The sequence below is a fragment of the Anopheles merus genome, unplaced genomic scaffold (assembly GCF_017562075.2).
Source record: "Anopheles merus strain MAF unplaced genomic scaffold, AmerM5.1 LNR4000548, whole genome shotgun sequence".
NCBI lineage: Eukaryota > Metazoa > Arthropoda > Insecta > Diptera > Culicidae > Anopheles > Anopheles merus.
Genome location: NW_024428128.1, coordinates 8,197 through 29,769, shown reverse-complemented (window position 1 = coordinate 29,769; position 21,573 = coordinate 8,197). Strand labels below are relative to the sequence as shown.

The 21,573-nt window shown below is 43.2% G+C and overlaps 2 protein-coding genes across 2 annotated transcripts; one reads left to right on the top strand and one right to left on the bottom strand.

Moving 5' to 3' along the window:
* Positions 1-7,076: 7,076 nt before the first annotated feature.
* LOC121602645 lies at positions 7,077-8,353 on the top strand. The gene is made up of 2 exons (XM_041931411.1): positions 7,077-7,980; positions 8,081-8,353. Exon 1 carries the CDS (start codon positions 7,123-7,125, stop codon positions 7,753-7,755), a length of 633 nt encoding a protein of 210 aa, XP_041787345.1. The 5' UTR covers positions 7,077-7,122; the 3' UTR covers positions 7,756-7,980; positions 8,081-8,353.
* Positions 8,354-8,382: 29 nt separating this feature from the next.
* LOC121602644 lies at positions 8,383-20,473 on the bottom strand. The gene is made up of 9 exons (XM_041931410.1): positions 20,305-20,473; positions 17,381-17,492; positions 13,450-13,531; positions 11,088-11,229; positions 9,935-10,119; positions 9,525-9,796; positions 9,198-9,309; positions 9,034-9,092; positions 8,383-8,955 (listed from the first exon to the last, which is right to left on the bottom strand). The coding sequence occupies exons 5-9, from the start codon at positions 10,050-10,052 to the stop codon at positions 8,728-8,730; spliced, it is 789 nt and encodes a 262-aa protein (XP_041787344.1). The 5' UTR covers positions 10,053-10,119; positions 11,088-11,229; positions 13,450-13,531; positions 17,381-17,492; positions 20,305-20,473; the 3' UTR covers positions 8,383-8,727.
* Between the last annotated feature and the right edge of the window lie 1,100 nt (positions 20,474-21,573).

Below are 21,573 nucleotides of genomic sequence, written 5' to 3'. Positions count from 1 at the left end.
CAGTGAAAATGCTGTCAGTCGCTGTCAAAGCATGCTGTCAGTTATTTTCTCAATTGCATTCTCGGTGTATGTAGAAACGCTCCTAGATATAGATATACATCAGTATTTCTGGTCACTTTGCTCCAGGGCAAGGGGAGCTTTTTGGCGGCCACCGTCGCAAAACCGTCGCAAAACGTCAAAACCGACGTCGCATGTACTGCAAACCGACGTCGCCAGCGAGCGAAACTCGCAACGATTTCGAGGCGCTGGCGACGGTCGTTTTTGACGTTTGGCGACGGTTATTGACCTTTCGAGTGAGCTTTTGCCCTGCGGGCCAGTGTGGCCAGATTATATTGGCAGATTTCGGCAGGAGCAGCATTGAGAACGCAACCATTTCACCTTCGTTTCTATGACCAAAAATACACCCTCATCTTTATGACCACCTACCCAGGTAGGTCATATATTTGGTATGGGAGTTTTCACATTTCGCATTTCGGGATGGTAAATTGATCATATATTCTGTTTTAATAATTGAAATAACTTCAAATTTTCAGGAAAGCTGCATGTTGAAAATTACACCGGGTGTGAAATTGGGGGAAAACTTGTGATATTTTGGGAATAAGAAAATAACGTATATGTAGGGATCGAGAGCAGCCAGGAAAATAAATATATATCATAGATTCGAATAAGGCAAGTAACAATCATTTAATAATGATCAGATAATCAGATAAGAACATACAAATATAAGTTTATTGAGTAGAAACATGAAAACAGTTAAGATAGAATAGCGATTAACGAAAAGTATCGGCGCATTCAAAATAAAAATCAGGCTAATCGCAGAGAGACCCAAATAGCCAGCTCGTACTTTATAGCTGATTTGGGGCTGTTTAACGAAAAATCGTTCCGATGTCGTACTTTGTGGCTGATTAGAGATAGACGGTACTTTGCGGAACTATGGAGCTTTTTAACAGGCACATGGTACTCTTTGGAACTTTGCGGCTGATTAGCACTATATGTAGGGTTCATGATGGAACTTGAAGGCTTGTTAAGAAAGGGTGCTGAACTTGGTGGAACTTTATAGCTTTTAATGCATGACATCGGTTCAAGGTGGCTCTTGTCAAAGTGTCAAAGACAAACGCCGGCAATAATCTCATTGCTGCTGCACAAGTTAGATTCGTAGATTCGAAGAATGAATATTGAGTGAAGTGATTGTGAATTATCAGTAAATTGTGTAAAATTTTGTGTAATTCATCAATACAAAAGATTAAAAAATATACATATGTGTTTAAACGAAACAAATCTTGTTGTTTATTTCATCGATGACGCTTGCTTGAAAGTAAAACACAAAGAAATAATCCCTGGCATCGTGGCATAAGGAAGCTGCTTAGGCGCTGTTGAAAGACCCACATAGAACTTTGATGCTGTTTATCTACTGCAAAAGGCGAATTAGAGCAGCGATCTTTAGCGTGCCAAAATGAGCTGCTTAAGCAATTCTGGCTATTTGGGGAGTGAGATAGCGAGAGGCCCCAAGCGCCACAGATTAAGCTTAAACGACTGGAAAATTGAATATCCATAGAAAAAAAATGAAAGCTCCACAGCTTCATTGGTTTGATCAATAGATGGCGTATTACAATCATCATTATATTGCTATCCTTTTCTTGCAATGTATTTCGACAAGTTGCATTTTATTATGACCTATATAGCCTTCTAACTTTCTGAGCAAAAATCTATATAAATGGTCGTGTGGTTACCCAAGCGCCACAGATTAAGCTTAAACGACTGGAAAATTGAATATCCATAGAAAAAAATGAAAGCTCCACAGCTTCATTGGTTTGATCAATAGATGGCGTATTACAACTCATCATTATATTGCTATCCTTTTCTTGCAATGTGTTCGACAAGTTGCATTTTATTATGACCTATATAGCCTTATAACTTTCTGAGCAAAAATCTATGTAAATGGTCGTGTGGTCAGATACGTGGGTATCAACACCAACGACCATAACTCAAATCTCACTTGCTTCAGTGCTGGTGGTTTCCGTTGGAGTTTAGTATTTAAACAATCGTATCGCCGTTCTAGTTCTAGCGATGCATAACTTCAATGCGAAACCATACAACAGTACAGAGGAAATGAGAAAGCTCTCCTCCAAGCGATGAAGCTCAACTGGTTGGGGTATCCCACAAAAACAGATGGCGCCACCAGCTTTTTTGCTATTTTTAGAATGCATGAGTCGTTTGCCGTCTGCTAAACGAAAGTCTTTCTATATTCCGTTTAGGTAGAGAATTTGAGGCGTTTAGAAGCCGTTTAGTGGTCGTTTAGTGGATTTGTGGCACTTGGGATGGCAAAAATGCAAACTGTAATTGATCGATCGCTATAAACTGCCAATTTAATTTTTTCTCAGCTCCATCGTTCTTTGCATGCCGAGGAGAATTCTCTCAGCGAAAATGCTGTCAGTCGCTGTCAAAGCATGCTGTCAGTTATTTTCTCAGCTGCTTTCTCGGTGTATGTAGAAACGCTCAAAGATATTGGAATTACAGGCGGTCCCCGAGATACACGGTTAATGGGGACCGAAAACGGCCGCAAAATACCGCGTATCTCGAATTTCCGCGTAAGTCGAATCTCGTGATTTCCAGCTAAAATTTCACTAATTTTCGTGTAATTTTGCAAGTAGGGGGTGGTTTCCCAAATAGCCAGAATTGCTTAAGCAGCTCATTTTGGCACGCTAAAGATCGCTGCTCTAATTCGCCTTTTGCAGATAAACAGCATCAAAGTTCTATGTGGGTCTTTAAAACAGCGCCTAAGCAGCTTCCTTATGCCACGATGCCAGGGATTATTTTCTTGTGTTTTATTTTCAAGCAAGCGTCATCGATGAAATAAACAACAAGTTTTTTCGTTTAAACACATGTGTATATTTTTAAATCCTTTGTATTGATGAATTACACAAAATTTTACACAGTTTACTGATAATTCACAATCACTTCGTTCAATATTCATTCTTCAATTAACTTATCTAACTTGTGCAGCAGCAATGAGATTATTGCCGGCGTCCGTCTTTGACACTTTGACAAGAGCCACCTTGAACCCATGTCATGCATAAAAAAGCTATAAAGTTCCACCAAGTTCGGTACGCTTTCTAACAAGCCTTCAAGTTCCACCATGAACCCTACACATAGTCTAATCAGCCGCAAAGTTCCAAAAAGTACCATGTGCCTGTTAAAAAGCTCCTTAGTTCCGCAAAGTACCGTCTATCTCTTAATCAGCCACAAAGTACGACATCGGAACGATTTTTCGTTAAACAGCCCTAAATCAGCTATAAAGTACGAGCTGGCTATTAGGGTTTAGTCACTGTATGAGTTACAGTGAACCCTCTCTTATTTGAGAGGCGATGGGACTGTCGAATAAGAGGGGTTTTCAAATTACAGAGGTTGAAAGTGAATGAAAGGTCTATACAAGACGAGAAAGAGACAGAACATTTAGTATGCAGCCTTAACTGTTGCTATAGCAAACTGCGAACAGAATCGCTAATTTGAGCATACATCTTTCAATAACCATGGCAACACCATACTCAATAAGAGGGACACAGATTTCAGAGGTTTTCCAAATTAGAGGAACAAAAATGTACTGGAAATCAAGGGACTGTGCAAAATGTTCAAATAAGAGAGGTTTTTCAAATTGGAGAGGTGTCAAATAAGAGAGGGTTCACTGTATTTGATATGATTCTTACTGAATATAACAGTTTTAAACCTTTTGAAATAGTTTTTAACATTCGATCGAAACGGAGATTATTTGGCAATTTACAATTGATGTGTCAAATCAGTACAATTTGGTCAAAGAACCCTCAAATTTAGAAAACCGCGTATATCTGAATCCGCGTATAAGAGGTACCGTGTATCTCGGGGACCGCCTGTATACCCTACCCGCAAATTTCCGTTAAATGCCTCTTAATCGCCTTGTAATCGCCGACGAATTGAAGGCGATCAGCAGTGCATTTAGCAGTAATTAAATACCTTTCAATTATGTCAGTAAAAAATTTCGTTTTTTATTTGAAATTTGAAATTGCAACTGTCAAAAGAAAACCTTACAAACGTCTTCAGCACTCCACTGTTGTAGTGTTCCCATATATGAGCGTGAGATTCGATATCACGATTTACGTGTTATGCTCTCTTGCGTTAAGCTCTGAGCTATTTCACTTTTTAAAAGATGGTCTGCATTATTCGGTTGTTAAAGACCAACCCGTTGAAAGGTGTTAATATATAAAACAAATTTCGATAACTCTAAAAAAAGGAGAAATGAGATACAAATTACTCTCATCCTGACCCAAATAGCCAGAATTGCTTAAGCAGCTCATTTTGGCACGCTAAAGATCGCTGCTCTAATTCGCCTTTTGCAGTAGATAAACAGCATCAAAGTTCTATGTGGGTCTTTAAAACAGCGCCTAAGCAGCTTCCTGCCACGATTCAGGGATTATTTTTCTGTGTGTTTTATTTTCAAGCAAGCGTCATCGATGAAATAAACAACAAGATTGTTTCGTTTAAACACATATGTATATTTTTAAAACTTTTGTATTGATGAATTACACAAATTTTACACAATTTACTGATAATTCACAATCACTTCACTCAATATTCCTTCTTTAATTAACTTATCTAACTTGTACAGCAGCAATGAGATGATTGACGGCGTCTCTCTTTGACACTTTGACAAGATCCACCTTGTACCGATGCCATGCATTAAAGCTATAAAGTTCCACCAAGTTCGATACACACTCTTAACAAGCCTTAAAGTTCTATCATGAACCCTACACATAGTGCTAATCAGCCGCAAAGTTCCAAAGAGTACCATTTGCCTGTTAAAAAGCTCCATAGTTCCAAAGTACCGTCTATCTCTTAATCAGCCACAAAGTACGACATCGGAACGATTTTTCGTTAAACAGCCCTAAATCAGCTATAAAGTACAAGCTGGCTATTTGGGTCGAATCGATCCAAAAAAATTAGAATGCCTATAGAAACATGTTTGAAAAAAGTGGTAAAAAATTCAGATTTTTTTAATTTTTTTAAATGTGCTTTAAAAAATATAATCAACTTTTACCCTTTACTTCTATAACCACCTACCCGGGTAGGTAATACATACAATAAAGGATTTTGGTTTCGATTAGTTGCTAATTTTGTAATGATAGGTATAGCAACCCAAGCGCCACAGATTAAGCTTAAACGACTGGAAAATTGAATATCCATATAAAAAAATGAAAGCTCCACAGCTTCATTGGTTTGATCAATAGATGGCGTATTACAACTCATCATTATATTGCTATCCTGTTCTTGCAATGTGTTTCGACAAGTTTCATCTTATCATGACCTATATAGCCTTATAACTTTCTGAGCAAAAATCTATGTAAATGGTCGTGTGGTCAGATACGTGGGTATCAACACCAACGACCATAACTCAATTCTCACTTGCTTCAGTACTGGTGGTTTCCGTTGGAGTTTAGTAATTAAGCAATCGTATCGCCGTTCTAGTTTTAGCGATGCATAACTTCAATGCGAAACCATACAACAGTACAGAGGAAATGAGAAAGCTCTCCTTCAAGCGATGAAGCTCAACTGGTTGGGATATCCCTCCAACAGATAGCGCCACCAGCTTTTTTTTTGCTATTTTTAGAATGCATGAGTCGTTTGCCGTCTGCTAAACGAAGTCTTTCTATATTCCGTTTACGTAGACAACTTGAGTCGTTTAGAAACCGTTTAGTGGTCGTTTAGTGGATTTGTGGCACGTGGGTTGCTATCCAGTAATCTTCAGATTTAATTTTTAATTGGAATTTTAGATGGAATTTCGCAGATGGAATTTTAATCCAAGAACTGGCCGTCGCGTAGGTTTTTTTGGCTTCTTTCTTTGTGCTACGCCTGAGCAAAACCACATAAAATTATTGCAATATTTTGTTTAAACTTCAAGGCATTCTAGATTTTGTTATGGAGCAAACCGTCAAATTGTGTATCGATGTATTGGTGAGAAAGAACACCATAAGCCCACCTGATATATACACTCACTTTGGTTAAATGGTTGCGTTTTCAACAGAGCTCCTGCCGAAATCTGCCAATATAATCTGGCCACACTGGCCCGCAGGGCAAAAGCTCACTCGAAAGGTCAATAACCGTCGCCAAACGTCAAAAACGACCGTCGCCAGCGCCTCGAAATCGTTGCGAGTTTCGCTCGCTGGCGACGTCGGTTTGCAGTACATGCGACGTCGGATTTGACGTTTTGCGACGGTTTTGCGACGGTGGCCGCCAAAAAGCTCGCCTGACCTGCGGACCAGTGTGGCCAGATAATATTGGCAGATTTCGGCAGGAGCACTATTGAGAACGCAACCATTTAAATTTAATCCATTATTTTAACGATCAATTTCTTTTTACCCCACTAGCAAAGAGAATGAAAAAGTGTGCGTCTTTTATAAACCAAGTGTGATGTGTTAAAGTTTTTCTTTTGATTCGGGTGCATCAAGTCCGTGTAAAGGAAGGGGTATAAGGAAAATACAATGAAACAGCGCGAGCGAGCGTTCTTTTCAGTGAGAGCGCCTCGTGCATTTTAAAGGCATGCAATAGAGCGCATTCTTTCCGTGGTAGCGCTCCATCCGCCATTTTTAATTTTTAGCTCAAAACAACGGACTTCGGATCCGATCTTGGGCCGGACCCCCACCGTGTGTCTCTACTTTCCCCTCGCCTGAAAATTTCATTCTCTTTGTCTGTCGGGTAAGCTTTAACCGCCGACAGCGAGATTCAAATTCAAATTTAAATGATTTTCTTTGACGAGCAATTCTCGGAATCCACGCAACTGACATTTTCTACTTATTTTGAACATTACATTTTAACGGATAAAAATAAAAAGTGCCAGGTAAACAAACGTGCATCACCGCGATAAGTGACAAATGAGGCGCCTCAGATTAAGCTTAAACGACTGAAAAATCAAAATTCTGTGATTTTCGGTAGGTTAAATGAAAAATCGGTAGTTTTAGGAGGCTTATCTGTAAATCGGTAGGCATATGAAAAATCGGTAGGAATACAGATAAATCGGTATTTCTGGTCACTCTGGCTGTTTTGCCCATTCGCTTCAGTGCCGTCCGATCAAAACGTAAACAAAACTCGACCACAATGGAACAGAAAAAACCGCGTCCCCCCGGTTTAATAGAACCGAATAAAGACTCACCATTCCGCATACTGGACGTGCGAACGATCCAGGACAACGCACCCACCCTGAGCTATACCGTGCAGGAAGAAGAGGACGCCGCAGAACAGTCGGACGGTTCGTCGGGCAGTGAAAGGGAGCTGGTGATCGATATGCCGGAGGAGGAGACCGATCTGGCCCAGGTGCCGGTGCTAGCCCAGGAGCTGGAAATCGAGAGCAAAATAATCGTCCCCCAAATACCAGAGACACCGCCCAAAACGGTCGCCTCAGCGAGCCGCACCAATCGGAGGAAAACGCAGCTCGTGCGAATGGAGGAGGATGTCGATGCTGTGTTTGATGAAGCACCACCGAAACCACCATCGCGGAAGGTGACGGATGAGCTGCAGGAGGGTATCGCAGCGAACAGGCACATTATGCGCCAGATTGCCCTGCTGCGGACCACCATCAACTGTCTGGTGGAGGCACGCTACCACAGGAGCATCCCGTTCCCGCCGGATACGAGCGATTTTGAAACGATGGACTCGTGGATGGACACGTACGAGCAGATGAAGTGGGACACGAGCATTTCCAAAAGCAGCAAAGCAAAAAAGAAAAGCTAGGTAAGCTGAACGGCGCTGTGATTAGAATAAGCAAAATAGTGTTACAGGGACGCATCATGTGTAGGGTATGTATGCAAACGAGGGAATAAGATGGTTCAAAAGCGAAATAACGAAATCGGTATCTACTAATAAACATGAATATTCAATTGAATCGCAACAATCGATAGAGCAGCACAACAAGAAGAAAGAATATTGAAATTTCATAATGTATCCAATAGGAAAAAGGTAGCTATTAAACATCAAACCGACAGCCAAACACAATTCCATTCAAACAAAGACATCTGATACAGTAAGATTCACTTTGTTTTATTAAAAATCTTTTCAGAGGTTGGTTTTTGAAACACTAACAAAAGCTAAACAGTTCTCGTCAAAAGGGCTTACCGAAACAAAACGCACCGCTTCATGAACGGAAATAGAATTACAAGACATCTCTCTGCTCGCACACAGAAAACGAACTGTTTTTTTTTCACTTGAAAACATTCAGTTACTTCAGTTTTGTGCGGTTTTTATTGAGTTCTAGGTTCATAAGTTGGCCCAACCAGCTCGCGGAAGGGTTTATAATACTCTCACGCCTTTTCGAAGACAATTCAAAGATATGCACAGGTTCCCTCTTTCACATTCGTCAGTTTTTGATAGCTTTGCTTATTTTATACATTTCCTCTTTTTTCACTTCCTTCGATAGAATAGAATCGAAAAAGAAAAGAAAAAACAAACCAGCAGATAAAATCACATACACCAGGAGAGGTTTGCGTGTCGCCCGTCACATCACGCGTTGCGACTGGGTAGAGTGCACTTGTGCCGGCTGGCGCTGGCAAGTGGCCAGTAGCTGCCGGTTGGAACAGTGCAGGATGTCAAGTGGCACGTCCCCTCCGTCTACCACCGCCGTCCTCATGCGCATGTATATAGGGTGTAGGGTATATTGTGCTGAGTTTATAACAACTTCTATCGATGCAACGGCGCTGCTGCAACGCGTCAAACGCAGCTTTCGGGTACGCGCGTCGTCAGCAGCCGGTCCTTGATCACGTTGATATCGAGCTCGGCCGCTGCTGTCCGGGCGGTAGGCAGTATGCCGACGATGCTACCGTGCGTCCGGTACTCGAGCGCCGTGTCCTGTTGTGGCACGGCCGGATGATGGTCAACGATTGTTCCCATCTGATATGTGGCGGGCGGGGACGTGAAGCCACCGTACTGGTGTGCGTCCTGTGGGGGGAGGAAAGATAGAGGCGGTAAGTGGGACATATTGAGGACACTTGAGTGAAAGCAGTTTGCGCAGCGTACCTTGTCGCGGGCGGCTGTATCGGTGTGCTGCGGTGTCGCTATGAGCGGAGTGCAGGACACTGTTTTTGAGGGGGGAAATATATGAAAAAATATAACGTGCTTAGTAGTAGCATTTGGGAAAGTTGTTTTTGCATGTCTCTAATAACGGCTACGCACGCACTTACCCATGTTAAACTGAGCTGGTATGACGTCCGGCTCCGGTTCGTCGTCGTTCGAGTCTTTGGAGCAGTTTTTCTTGCGCGAGCTGTGCCTTCGTAACATTTGCACATTTTTCAGCTGGTTTTGGGAGAAAAGGCGAAGAGACGAGAGCAAAATGGTGGAATTAATTGCGCATCGTCACGTTGTTTCCGTCCAACAAACAACACTATAGCAACGCGAGCCACACATTCCCACTGCTTTTGATCACAGCAGCCAAAGGTCACGGTTGCAATTAATACGCCGTCGTGTTTGTGCTGATCTTCAAACGGTGGCTCCGTGTGCTTCAAACGTACCTTCAAACAGTGCGTCCCACACTCGTACTCATCCGGCAGGAGTACGTTTTTCGTTTGCTGCTGCTGTTGCTGATGCTGCTCACTTTTATCGGACGCCGCCGCATCGTTCCGCTTTGCACTGGCGGCGGAACACCGACGACAGCAGCAGCCGGCAGCGAGGCAGCGGTTCAGATATGTTTTGGTGGAAATTGATAGAGCCAATATTATGACGGTGAGCAAAATGCCAACAGCTATCGGCAGCCACTCGATGGCGTCCGCTCGTCGTTCGGTCACTGTGTTTTTTGTTCGTTTGTTTGATTGTTTTGCCGGTGCGCCGGGTGGTGAAAGGGGGAAAAACAGACAAAACAGCGAGGAGGGGGAATAAATAAGGTCGATTGATACGAATACGGTCGAAGGCGGTGGCCACTTACCCGCTCGGTACGGCTGGATGCGACCAATTTCAAAGTCCTGTATTAGCACAGGTGTGCTGCGGCCCTTCTGATTGATGGCGTACACGACGCAGGAGAGCGAATTGTTTTCCAGCGTCATCAGTGCGCTCAGCTTCTCCAGCCGGTCCAGCACGAAGAATGGTTCATTTTTGTTGGAGAAATTGAACCTGCACGTTGCGCGGGGGGGGGGGGGGGGGGGGGCGGAAAGCAATAAGAGAGGAATTATAAAAGAAAATCTTTAAAACATCTGGTGAAAATTTCAACAAAAAAAAACAGAAGTAGTTTAAATAATGTATAAAATGATCACACTGTTTAAAAGGTGGTCACTTTTTGTGTTGCAGTAGCTGAATATTTTTAGCATTTTTTAAAGATACTACTACTCAACACTTTTCAGTGCTATACTAACGTTGAAAATTAATTTTTATTAGAAATCTTTGTTTAATTCTGTATTATCTTTATATCGTCTTGATTATTCTTAACAAGCTTTATATGAAATGCGCTACTAACGATTGCATAATGAGGTTTTTAGGTGAAAGCTTCGCTTGTTTTGCTCTATACTGTAGTTAAATTTCAAGTTTTAAGCTTACTCTAAATGTCTATTGAGAGCCTTATTGAAAAAAAAATGATATAAAGCATCCACACAAGCCACATTTGTCATGCAGATTGCAGAACTAAAGGCGTTACTCTAAGGTAATTTAAATATTTCCTTATTGTTTTGCATGTTTTACTCATTTTGTTATGGACTGTTATTTAAAACTTCGAAGTGTTAAGCAGGTTACAAATAATCATTTCAAATTGTTTGTGATGATTAAATCTCATTTATTTTTTTCTGTCCTTAATTCTTAAAAATCAAATAAACCGCATCGAACAAAACGTATTAGCTGAAGAAATATTTCACTCTTTGCTTTATTTCAAAGTATATTTAAAATTAATCATATCCTCGAACTGAAACATTTCTGTAACATTTTTTGTTTCGCTCAAGCGCTAAGAGCTTAAAGCTTGCTACTTGTAACATTCCAGACGGAAGAGATCAACCGCTTCCGCTCATTCCGTAGCGGAGCTGGGACACTAGAAGGAAATACCCTACGAAACTACTCCTCCCTACTCTTCCCCAGAAAACAACAAAAAGTCTTACCGACGCGTTCCGGTCCTTTTCGATACCAGCTCGAGCACAAACACTTGCGGTAAGCCGCCGTCGTAGCCGGGTGTGCACTGGATTTCCGCAAACTGTTGCGTCCGGTTTGGCAGACTGCAATTACTTACCGGTGAGGGCAGATCTTTGGAACCACCGGGCCACCGGAAGTGTGGAACAGTGGGGGAAAAGGAGAATATAGAGAAGAAAAACAGGAATAGAAAAACAACGTTAGTATCAGGTGCGTGTTTTGATACACGACATTACCCATGGGAGGACACGTTGGAGGATGCTGATGGGATTTAGGCTGAGTTTGTGTGTGTGCGTGTGTACCCACTTGGTGGGTTAAGCAAAGGACCCGATTTGCAGAAGAAGAAGAAAAAAACCCTGTACGCCCGAACATGTTGCGTGCGGAACGGATATTCTTTTTCGGATTAAATGCGATGATTGGAAATGGAAATGGAAAACGATTTCTTCGCGCGTGTGTGTGTGTGTGTGTGTGTGTGTGTGTGTGTGTGTGTGTGTGTGTGTGTGTGTGTGTGAATTCACGTTTTCTGTGGCAAAAACTGACCCGCACGTTGGTTATTGCGTGGATAGGGATAGAAAGGAATGAGAAGGGTTTCTTGGTGTTTTTTTTGGGCCAGTGCTGGTCAGCTTTCGTAAAAAAAAACAAAATCAAAAAAGAATGTTCACCAAAAAAACTGGAAACGTAACGCCAGACAGAGCGAGCGAGAAAGCATGAATGAAACCGGGGAAAAAAGCCCCAGCGCGATAGTTTCTTGACCGACCGGTAGATGGCGCTGCACCGATGATAGACACGTTAACGTCAGTTTTCGGTTTCCCAGAGGGTTAAGGGGTGGGGGGAGCAAAACAAAACCAAACCAAAAAAAAAGCTGCACACGCTTCACTTCGGGCGCTCCGCTGTCGCATTGCACGCAAAAACCTGGGTACCGGGTGCTGTCAGCGAAAGGATAATGACCGAAACGGAGTGGATGAAATTCGAAATGAGCCGGTAAAAGTGTGAGAGAATGAGAAGGCGAAGGCCCATCAGTGAGGACGGCAGTTGCTATACGACACGAAACAAAGCAAGCCTTGAGAGATGGGGCGAGCAAACCAAAAAAAAAAAAAAAAATCCCAGCCGGCAACGACGATCCTGACAGTTTCCAATGTCACCAGTATCAAGCGCATGGAGGACCAAGCGGGGTCGTCCGACCGTTCTGAAAGGGTCGAGAGTGAGAGAAGAGTGACAGGCAGGAAAAAAAAAGAACCAAGACCGAGAGAAAAAAAAAACGAGAAGAATCCTGATGTGCAAAATGATTGATGCCCAACGGTACACTGGTGCGGCTGGATCGGGTTTTTTTGTTGTTGGGTGGATGGGAATACTGTCACTATCACACGTGTGCACCAATACTCTTTCCGCCACACACGCACACACACACATGCGGATAAACAAGGTCGAAAAGCTTGGAAGGATTCTAGAAGCCCGGAGACGTACGCACAACCGGCTGAAGTATTAAAGATGACACACACACACACTCGCGCGCGGGGTGTGGATGATTTGTTATTGGGGCTTCATTTCATCAACGAGGGATTGGAGGTGAAAACATAGGAAGCGTGTCGCAGGGGGAAAGAGGAGAGGTCGGTTTCGAGCCGGCAAAACATGGAGGTGGTTTGTGCTTATTTGTTTTTGCAAGCTGGTGCGAGCTGTGGCCGGACTAGGACGAGGAGAACGAGCAAAATAGATCGAAATCGACTGCGTGAAACGGTGGTAGACATGGTGCGGGAAAAAGGCCCGCCGCAGGGACACGGTGGGCACGGTGTTATTTTTGTTTCCCCCATTTAATCCGTTCACGATTCACGATCCATTGCCATGCTACCGCAGCGCGCAGCATTGCGTAGCTGCATTTGACAGGCCGTAGTCGAATGGTGGGGAACGCTGCTTTCCCTTGCACTGGCCGTGAAGAGCGCCGTGATGTTGATGCGGTCAAACGAAACTACCACCATGCATCCAGAACTCACACATGTGTCTGTCTCACATAGGTCGCTGCTAGTGTGTGTGTGTCTAAGTGAGTGTGCAGGGGGGTAACGATTCGATTGGCAAATGCCCCAGTCGGTCGGTCGGTCGGGCAGGCTTGGAAGAGAGTTTTCGCTATGGGAAAGGAGGGGGTGAATGTGTTACCGCCGACTTTGGAAGAGGAAGCGGGTTTATGGAAGAATCCACAATCTAGGTTAGGGTTTCGTAGGTGGTGGGATGATATTGATTTTGCGGACCCCTTTCCTTTCACCCAGGCTCTCGTCTCACGTGCCTCTACCTAAAGGCCTTTTGCAAATAAAAAAAAACAGGAAAAACAAGAAAAAACATTACCTGCCAGGACGAGCTGGAACGTGCACGGTTGACTTTGAGGGCCAACTTCGTTAACGGCCCAGCAGGTTAGTGTGCCAAAGTCCTGCAAAGATAGCATAAATAGCGAGAGACAAAAATGGAGAAAGAGAATAAAAGAGAGAAAGAGAGAAAGACACTGGTTAGAGTATCGTGTCGTAAAGTGTGCCAGGATGGTACTAGAATCTACATCGGGGTGCGCTAGACACAAACTGAAGATGACAAATCGATGACGGGATGCGAAAGGGGGCCATGTTATTCTTCTCCTTCTTCTTATTCTTCTTTTTGTTTTGGGCACATTGTGGCTCATTTCCCCAAGACATGTCCCCGGGGCGACAGAGTACAGGTGGGCGACATTTTGGGACGGATTGTGCCGGCTCATCAATTTGGTACACGTGTGTGTTTGAGGGTGTGTTTGTGGAGTGGGAGGTTGAATTTAATTTATCATTCCTTTTAATTGAGGACACTGGCAGTGTGTCTAACCACAAGGTTGGTTGGTAATTAAATGATGCCATTTTTGTGTGTGGAAATGTGCAAAGAAATTGAAGATTTTACAGATTACTTTCGAATGTAATTGAATATTGAAAGTAAACCGATCCAAAGTAAGAGTTTTACTACATTATTATTTGTTTGTTTTATAGAAGGAAAAAAATCCTTCTTGTTTCTATTCTGTTTTCAACAATGTAACATCGATTTTTACATGAAGCTGCTAAGAACTTTCGATGGAGCCGCCCAGTGCTTTTCATGCGTTAGTCTCCATGGAGGCGCCTGGTATCTCATTCAAAAAGGGCCCATAATTAATTGCTTTTGCAACTATGTTGCATTGCCAACATGGTAAAACGACCACCCGAAGCTAGCAAAACAGCTCAGCATAGATATTTCATCGCTTAATATGAGTTGTGTGGTAATTATTTTGTTAGCTTTTTAATGTACAATAAAATTCGTTGAATGCGTTGTAACTCAATAATGGACAGCCCGCGCGAACGAGCCTGTTTTCCAAAAAACAAGTTACACGTGGGCAGACAGTAAACAGCTCGAACGGCAACAAAGTATGGTACGTTTTTATGTACCCCTTGAAGGCGGAACTGACAATGAGTTGGGGGCTTAGACATTAAGCTTTTTCCCGGCATCGTATACAGCTGCTATCGATGTCTCGAACTCCACCCAACCAATCACTAGCGCAAACCGTTTTCCGGGAGGTACTGTGGCACCAACCGGGGATATCGGTGTGGGAGCACAGTGTTTACCAACTCACACATACGCCAATGACGCTTTTGCTCATTTTCGGTGAGCAAACGAAAGTAAGTGATAGAACGTGTAGTAAACCCCGTAAACCCTCCTCGTTGACGATGGTACGGTGAATGGTAGTAGTATCCAGACGGGCTTTTGGATATTCACGTATTCACACAAAACCGCAGAGTAATCGGTTCACTTTTATGCATAATTCGATACTCGTGTGCCGTACGCCATAAACCAATTTTACGGACGCTTGCGTGTTGCCCCTGGGGTGGGGCGAGGCTGGTGTTTGGGGTCAGGAGAAAAGTCAGGTGAATAATGGTAGCGGAGGGAAAGCTAACAGAAAGCAGACATTTCTTGCAACCACTTTGCCGGTGTGGATAATGCTTAAGCCTTGCTTTAAAACGCATCGAAAAGCACGCACACACACACACACACGTACACGCACACCTAAGGGCCTTGAAGGAGTGGCTCCATCAGCGGTAGCACCATCGAGGGACTGGCGAAGCTTTCAAAAATCAGTCTGCCTCAAGCCTTTAGATTCTGAGTTTCGAGCCCCCCCCCCTTCTTTTGCATGTATTGTAAACCATTTTTTAACACACACAGCCAGACACACATCAAATATGCCGGTTGAAGAGCGAAAAAAGAAAGAAAGGAAGGGAAAAAAGACACCCGGCGGGCAATTTAAAGTACCGGTTCGCGCTTGTGTACGGTTTCGTAATCCTTCCGAGTAGTGCTTGGGTGCTTTGGCGGGTTATACGACAGTCGGTGCCACACCAGGAATGAGCCCTTCCCGATTGACGAGATTGAGACGGTGAAGTGCTTTCCAAGAGAGAGAGAGAAAGAGAGAGAGAGAGAGAGAGAGAGAGAGAGAGAGAGAGAGAAAAAGAGAGCGCGGCAAAATGAGCCTTGGCGCACGTAAAACGTTGTCGCTGGTTGGGTTTAGAGGGTTTAAAAGTGTGAACGCCTTTGTGGTGGCTTCTTACAATAATTGTGCTTCGCGTTAGGCGAAGATTTGATGTGCTTTTTTGGCCTGAAATGTTTGACAGTTACTTGTAACAAATGAAGGATACAGAGTTAAAGAAAAGAAAAGAAATATTAAAATTAAAATCATTGCACAATCGTCACTAGAGCATAAAAATAATCTTAAAACATAATCCATTTGTAGTCAACCTTTTTTTTGTATAAACCACATACGCAGATTTTACGCTTCTTACTGTATATTTTACTTAGAGTTTAACATTTGGTGGTTGAATTGATAGCAAAACTCCGTAGAATTGCGCGCATCATAGTAGCCTAAGAGAAAAGTTAAATCTTTGCGTGCTTGCTAAGGTTCGCTCATGTATCATTGAGCTTTTTCGCAGAAGGAGAGATTATTTGTCAAAAAAAAAAGGTTGAAAATAGTTTTTAAAATAATATTTCTCCATTGAATCGTGTTACGTCTTTTGAAGCCAATTGATTATGTGTTTTTTTGCTGTTAAATTAAAATCTCTTTCCCAAAGCATAAATGTTTGTATAAAATGATTACAATGGTACTAAGGTTACATTACCCTACTACCACCGACAAACTGACGTGACACTTCGAACAAAATGAGCTTCAAAAGTTGTTGAATGAAAATAAGTTACACACTAGCGCCATCTCTATAATGAATTGCTTATTACACTGACATAGACGAGAAACTGCTGTACCTTCTTTTTCTTTTTCTCCGCAAATTCCAATGCGCATTGTTTTATTTACTTCTCATATCTTTTGCATTGATTCGGAAACTTATAAAATGATTTTCCTGGGCCTTTTGTCCGATAATTCTCACAAAATCTTGCCTCACACTTCCTTTGCAAAAAGATTATTTAGTTTATAAGTGTATTAAGTTTAATTTAGAAAGGTTGTTTAAATCAAAGCAGCAGTAAACAGAGCTTACTTTGACAGAAGTGATCGCCTCACTGGTAAATGACAGTACTTTCGTGTGGGACACTTTTGTAACGCCATTGTCACGTCGGTTTGCCGGTGCTACTACTTAACATTTTGTTAAATTTTTCCTTTTTCTTTTGAGTTATTATTATTATTATTATTTATTTAATCTTCAACGGGCCGTATGGCCTAATTAAGATGTAACAGTTCAATTGAAAAAAAAATACATAGCAAAAATAAGATTTGCATCGCAATTCACTACGGCCAGTTTTACAAAAAGCTCAACATTTAAAATTTAAAAGCAATTAGAACCGATCGATTTGCCGATGACGAAACGATTAGAAAGTGAATAAAAATATGTCCTGCATTTTGTCATCGAACAATCAATCATTCATGCAGACCTTTTTATTCATAGCACTCACCCACACACACACAGCCGGACAAAACAAGCTACTTAAAATGTGCAAATAAAATCAAACCCACACGGACAGCAACCCTCAATTTGGGATGGCGCAACCTTTAAGGTTAACCGAAATCGATCCAATCACGCCCACCCGGGCGAGAATCACGCCGCCGCCCTACGCTAACCCACTTTCCATCGTGAATGTGTTATTGGCGAATGTGGTGCGACACACTTGCGACACACCGGTGCTCACTCCGTGTGCAACATTAATCGCCACATTTCGAGCTGGACGCTCGGTGTGACGGTGGGCGAACGGTGCAGCACAGCAGCCACTGCCCACTTGCCCACTGGTTTCTTCCCTGACCTACCTGATCCGTCACCGGCGCGTAGTTCAGTATGCTAATGTTGCCCTGGCTGGTGTAGCGATGTGCATCGACGGGCAGTATTTCAGCGGAATTGTTGAACCGCCAGTGAAACGACCTGTGAATAAAGATCGATAATAGATGGAGAGTTGACAATCAGAAAGGTGTTTTGATGTGCATGTGCGGGATGGTGTCGGTGATGTATGTGAAAAGGGAATTATTTGGTTGTTTGGTTTTTCACAGGAGAAAAGGAGAAAGTTGTGGCCTTGCACACCGACAAGACGAACTTTCTTCTAAGTATCAAATGCAATCAAATGCTTCACTGTTTTTGGGAAAAGGCTTTTAAGTCCTCTCAAGTCTAAAGTCTCATACCTCCAATTCCATTCGTAGAAGGTTCCGTAGACACTTGCAACCCTCCCTAAGGACGAAATTGGAGTAAAAAAAGGGGGAGGAACGTTCTCTAGCCTTTCGTAGCCTGGTTGGTGTCATCTGCACTCCCTCCATCCCCGAAAAAGGGTATGTATGACCCAGCCAGACGCTTCGTCTTGGAGCGATGGTGCGGGTACCCCATCACACCCGATTGTGGTTGGTCAATAATTAAATAGTTCTTGGAAGAACAACACAGCAGGCCGTGGCACAACAGGTATGGCGCGCAAAACATTCGAGTCCGCGGTTTGCCCGGCTGCGGCTCGTAGCCGTGTTTACCTTGTTAGAGCAGGCATGGGACCAGATAACAATGGGCAAGAAGAAAAAAAAAAAACACCAACAGAAAAAGAAACAAAGAGCTAAAACAAAATGGATGTTAATAAAATAACGAGACCATTATAAACAAAATTATCATCCCGCGCTCCGCGCTTCATCAACCCTATGGCAGTATCGCGTTTTGGTGTGTGTGTGTGTGTGGGCTGGTTGGGTTCGGTAATGTGGCAACTTTTTAATAAGTAAACATGCACCGGATCCTTGCACCGAACGCTGCTGCTGCTGCTGCCGTGGTTCCCACACGAAACCATCGTGGACGGGGGATCTGAAGTTGTTGTGGCAGCAAAAATGGTCCAAAACTTTTGGCGTGCGCGTTCCTTTCGCTCTGTCTCGCTTACTCTCTGTGTGGAGTACCTTCAAGCTGCACCAAATTCCTCCACACACACACACACACACACACACACACGTCAAAGCTTTGTAGCTCGGAACATGTCGGGCCGTGTGCTGGAGGTTGTGGAACTCATCGCAACGGGTGTGGGTTGGGTTTTTTGTAGTTTCGTGCATGTGTGTGTGTGCATGTGTGTGTGTGTGTGTGTGCATGTGTGTGTGTGTGTGTTTGTCTGTAAAATACTTTACCCGATCTGTTCGGGAGCTTTACGGAATGTGTGGGTATTTGTTTTGTTGCTGTTGCTGATTATTTTCCTGTCTCTTGCTTTTTTGTTTGTTGTTCTTACTCCTATGCTCCGTTTTTCCGCTGCACTTGCTGTTGCTTGTAATCAACACAGGTTTTATTTTTAATACATCCAGGGACAGTGCTTGGTGTCTTTTTCTTCTACTTCTTCTTCATGTTTTGTACATCCCACACATGCCAGCTTAGTGAGCAGCAAGTTTTGCAACAGGAGCAAGTTTTGCTTTTAGAAAGTGGAACTCAAATCAAATGGCAAAACACACACACACCAGCTCGTTTTCCACGTGTGAGAGCGCCTTGTGTGTATTTTCAGCGCTCATAATGATTCGGGTGGTTGATTATGATGCTTGTTTGTGTTTTGTGCGCTGGTGTTATCATGTGTACCTTCGACTGAAGGCTGGCTAATGGTCCATGGTAGTACCGAGTGTTAAATACCGACTCTCTGCCGTTAAAGTCGACGAACGCAAGGGATGTGTCAGGAAGGGCACAGGCATACTATTGTTTGCGGCAATTACACAGGACTAGTTGGGCGCTTGTGCTAATAGATTGTGTGTGTGTGTGTGTGTGTGTGTGTGTGTGTGTGTGTGTGTGTGTGTGTGTGTTTTGCCGACCGTGTTTTGGATGATGATGCAGATGGTCAATTGTTAAGCGCGTAGGACGCACGATGCTTACAGCGCACGGTTGCTACGGAAAGTTCAACCGAAAAGCGCCTGAAGGTATGCAATCTGCCCAGCTGCAAAATGCTTTGTTTCTAATGCAACATTTGCTGCTAATTAATAGGTTAATGTTTTGTACCACTATAGCGCACACATCATTCCGCACAACACTTTAATCAATTACCGGAAGGGCAATGCAGCCGCCACATGTACTTTGCCGTGCCGTAAAATAATAAAACGGCTCCCACCTAAGTGATTACTTTTCCATCCGAACGTGTACGTTGCGAAGCGCAAAAACACAATGCTCAAGATAAGAGGGGTAACGCAATTAAATCATTTCCTCAATCATTCCGTTATGGGCACGCAGCAGCGGTGTGGTGTGGTAGGCTTAACAACGCTCAGGTCTCCGCCCTGCAGAACGATCGTGGGTTAAAGCTCGACCGTACGAACCAACCACACACAACCACTGTTCGCCGGGGTTGCGTTGATTTACCTCGAGGAATCTGGGCGGGGACAGGTGAATTGGGAGGGAACGAAATCCTTCCCTTTTTCGTTGCAACTGACTGTAAGCGGCCACACGTACACCATTGGTGGTGTTGCTTTCCCGCAAGGCGTTTCCTTACGTTGTGTTTGTGTGTATGGCTGGCTTGAGGCCAGACCATAGTAAGACTCCCTTCCCTTTATTCTCATAACGAAAAAACGCAGTCAAAAGAAATCCATCCTGTGTGGGAGTTTCATTTTTGCTTTAAAATCTCTTCTACTTGGCACGACTGACCTGCTTTGCACTCCCTTTTATTCCCACACCCATGCTGGTCGTCTTGAACGAGTAGTGTGACGTAAAAAGGCCAAAAGCAAAAGGGTAAAGCAGCGCAATAAAATACACTTACCTGGCCGGCGGGTCGGCGAATATGTGGCACGGAATTTCCACATTCTCGTTCCGGGACGCGCCAATTAGTATGGCATTCCGGTTGCTGCCGGACGGGTCGGTAACGTTACCACCGGGTGCATTTCCACCGTGCCGCTCCGTAGCGCAGACGGGAACGTCTGTAATGAGAGTGCAGCAGCAATAGAAGGGGAAAAAGAGCGACCGTTAATTACTTTCATCAACACGTGCCCTTCGTGCTGCACACGTGGCGAAACCACGGCTCCTGTTTCACGCACACACACACACACACACACACACACACACACACACACACACACACACACACACACACACACACACACACACATGTGTGTGTATGTATTTTCACCACTACTGTAGAGTGCACACATCATCATCAAAGTGCATCGGTTGAGCTTAAAGTCCCCGCGAAAGGTGCCGCTGTCGAGGTCTGACTCCTGTACCTTTCAGCGGTTTACCAGTGCGGGTCAGTTATGAACCATAATGAATTTGAGAAAAAGAGGAACAGAAACGTTTCACCTACATTTTAAGTGGGACAGGATGTTGTAATTATATTGGATCGAATGTGAAGCCAATTATAAAATGGATGGAACAGAAAATTGATGAGTGGAAACAACCAAACAGGAGCAGAAACAGCTGAAATCAAACAAGCGACAAAAAAACTGAAACAAAATAAAACAACTACAGCTGAAATGTACCAAAACTGATATAATGTAGCTGTAACGCTTTACAGGAAAGTGATGTTTCTGCGAAATGTTAAATACTTGTGAAGCGAATAATTTGCTATTAGTTTATAGTGTGATAGTGGACCAATCAAAGCTAATGACGGGGTTTTTTTTTCGACGCATTCACAATCATCAATATGTAAGGCAATTTGCATCCCATTACTCTATGGCAGTGGTTTTCAAATGGGCGAGAATTTTGACTTTTTTTGGGAGGATAAACCTTCTGGTGAAACTAAAAGTTGCTGTGTAAAAACTTGCTTCTAAATTCATCTGAAGCTTAGGCTGCAGTGTTAGTGCCTAAATAAAATATGATGAGAGTTCCCGTTACAAATTGCGAGGGTTGCGATTAGTGTCATCTGTACGAAATCTTATGATATTTGCTTTAAGTGTTTAGTACTTTTAGTGTTTAGTATACTACAAATCGCACTGTCATACCTGCTCTCGGAGTGCTATAATCATAACTGCTAAAACTAGGGGCGAAAAAAAATAACTAGGCTCGCAAGCTATTAAATGTGAGGGCGCTAGAG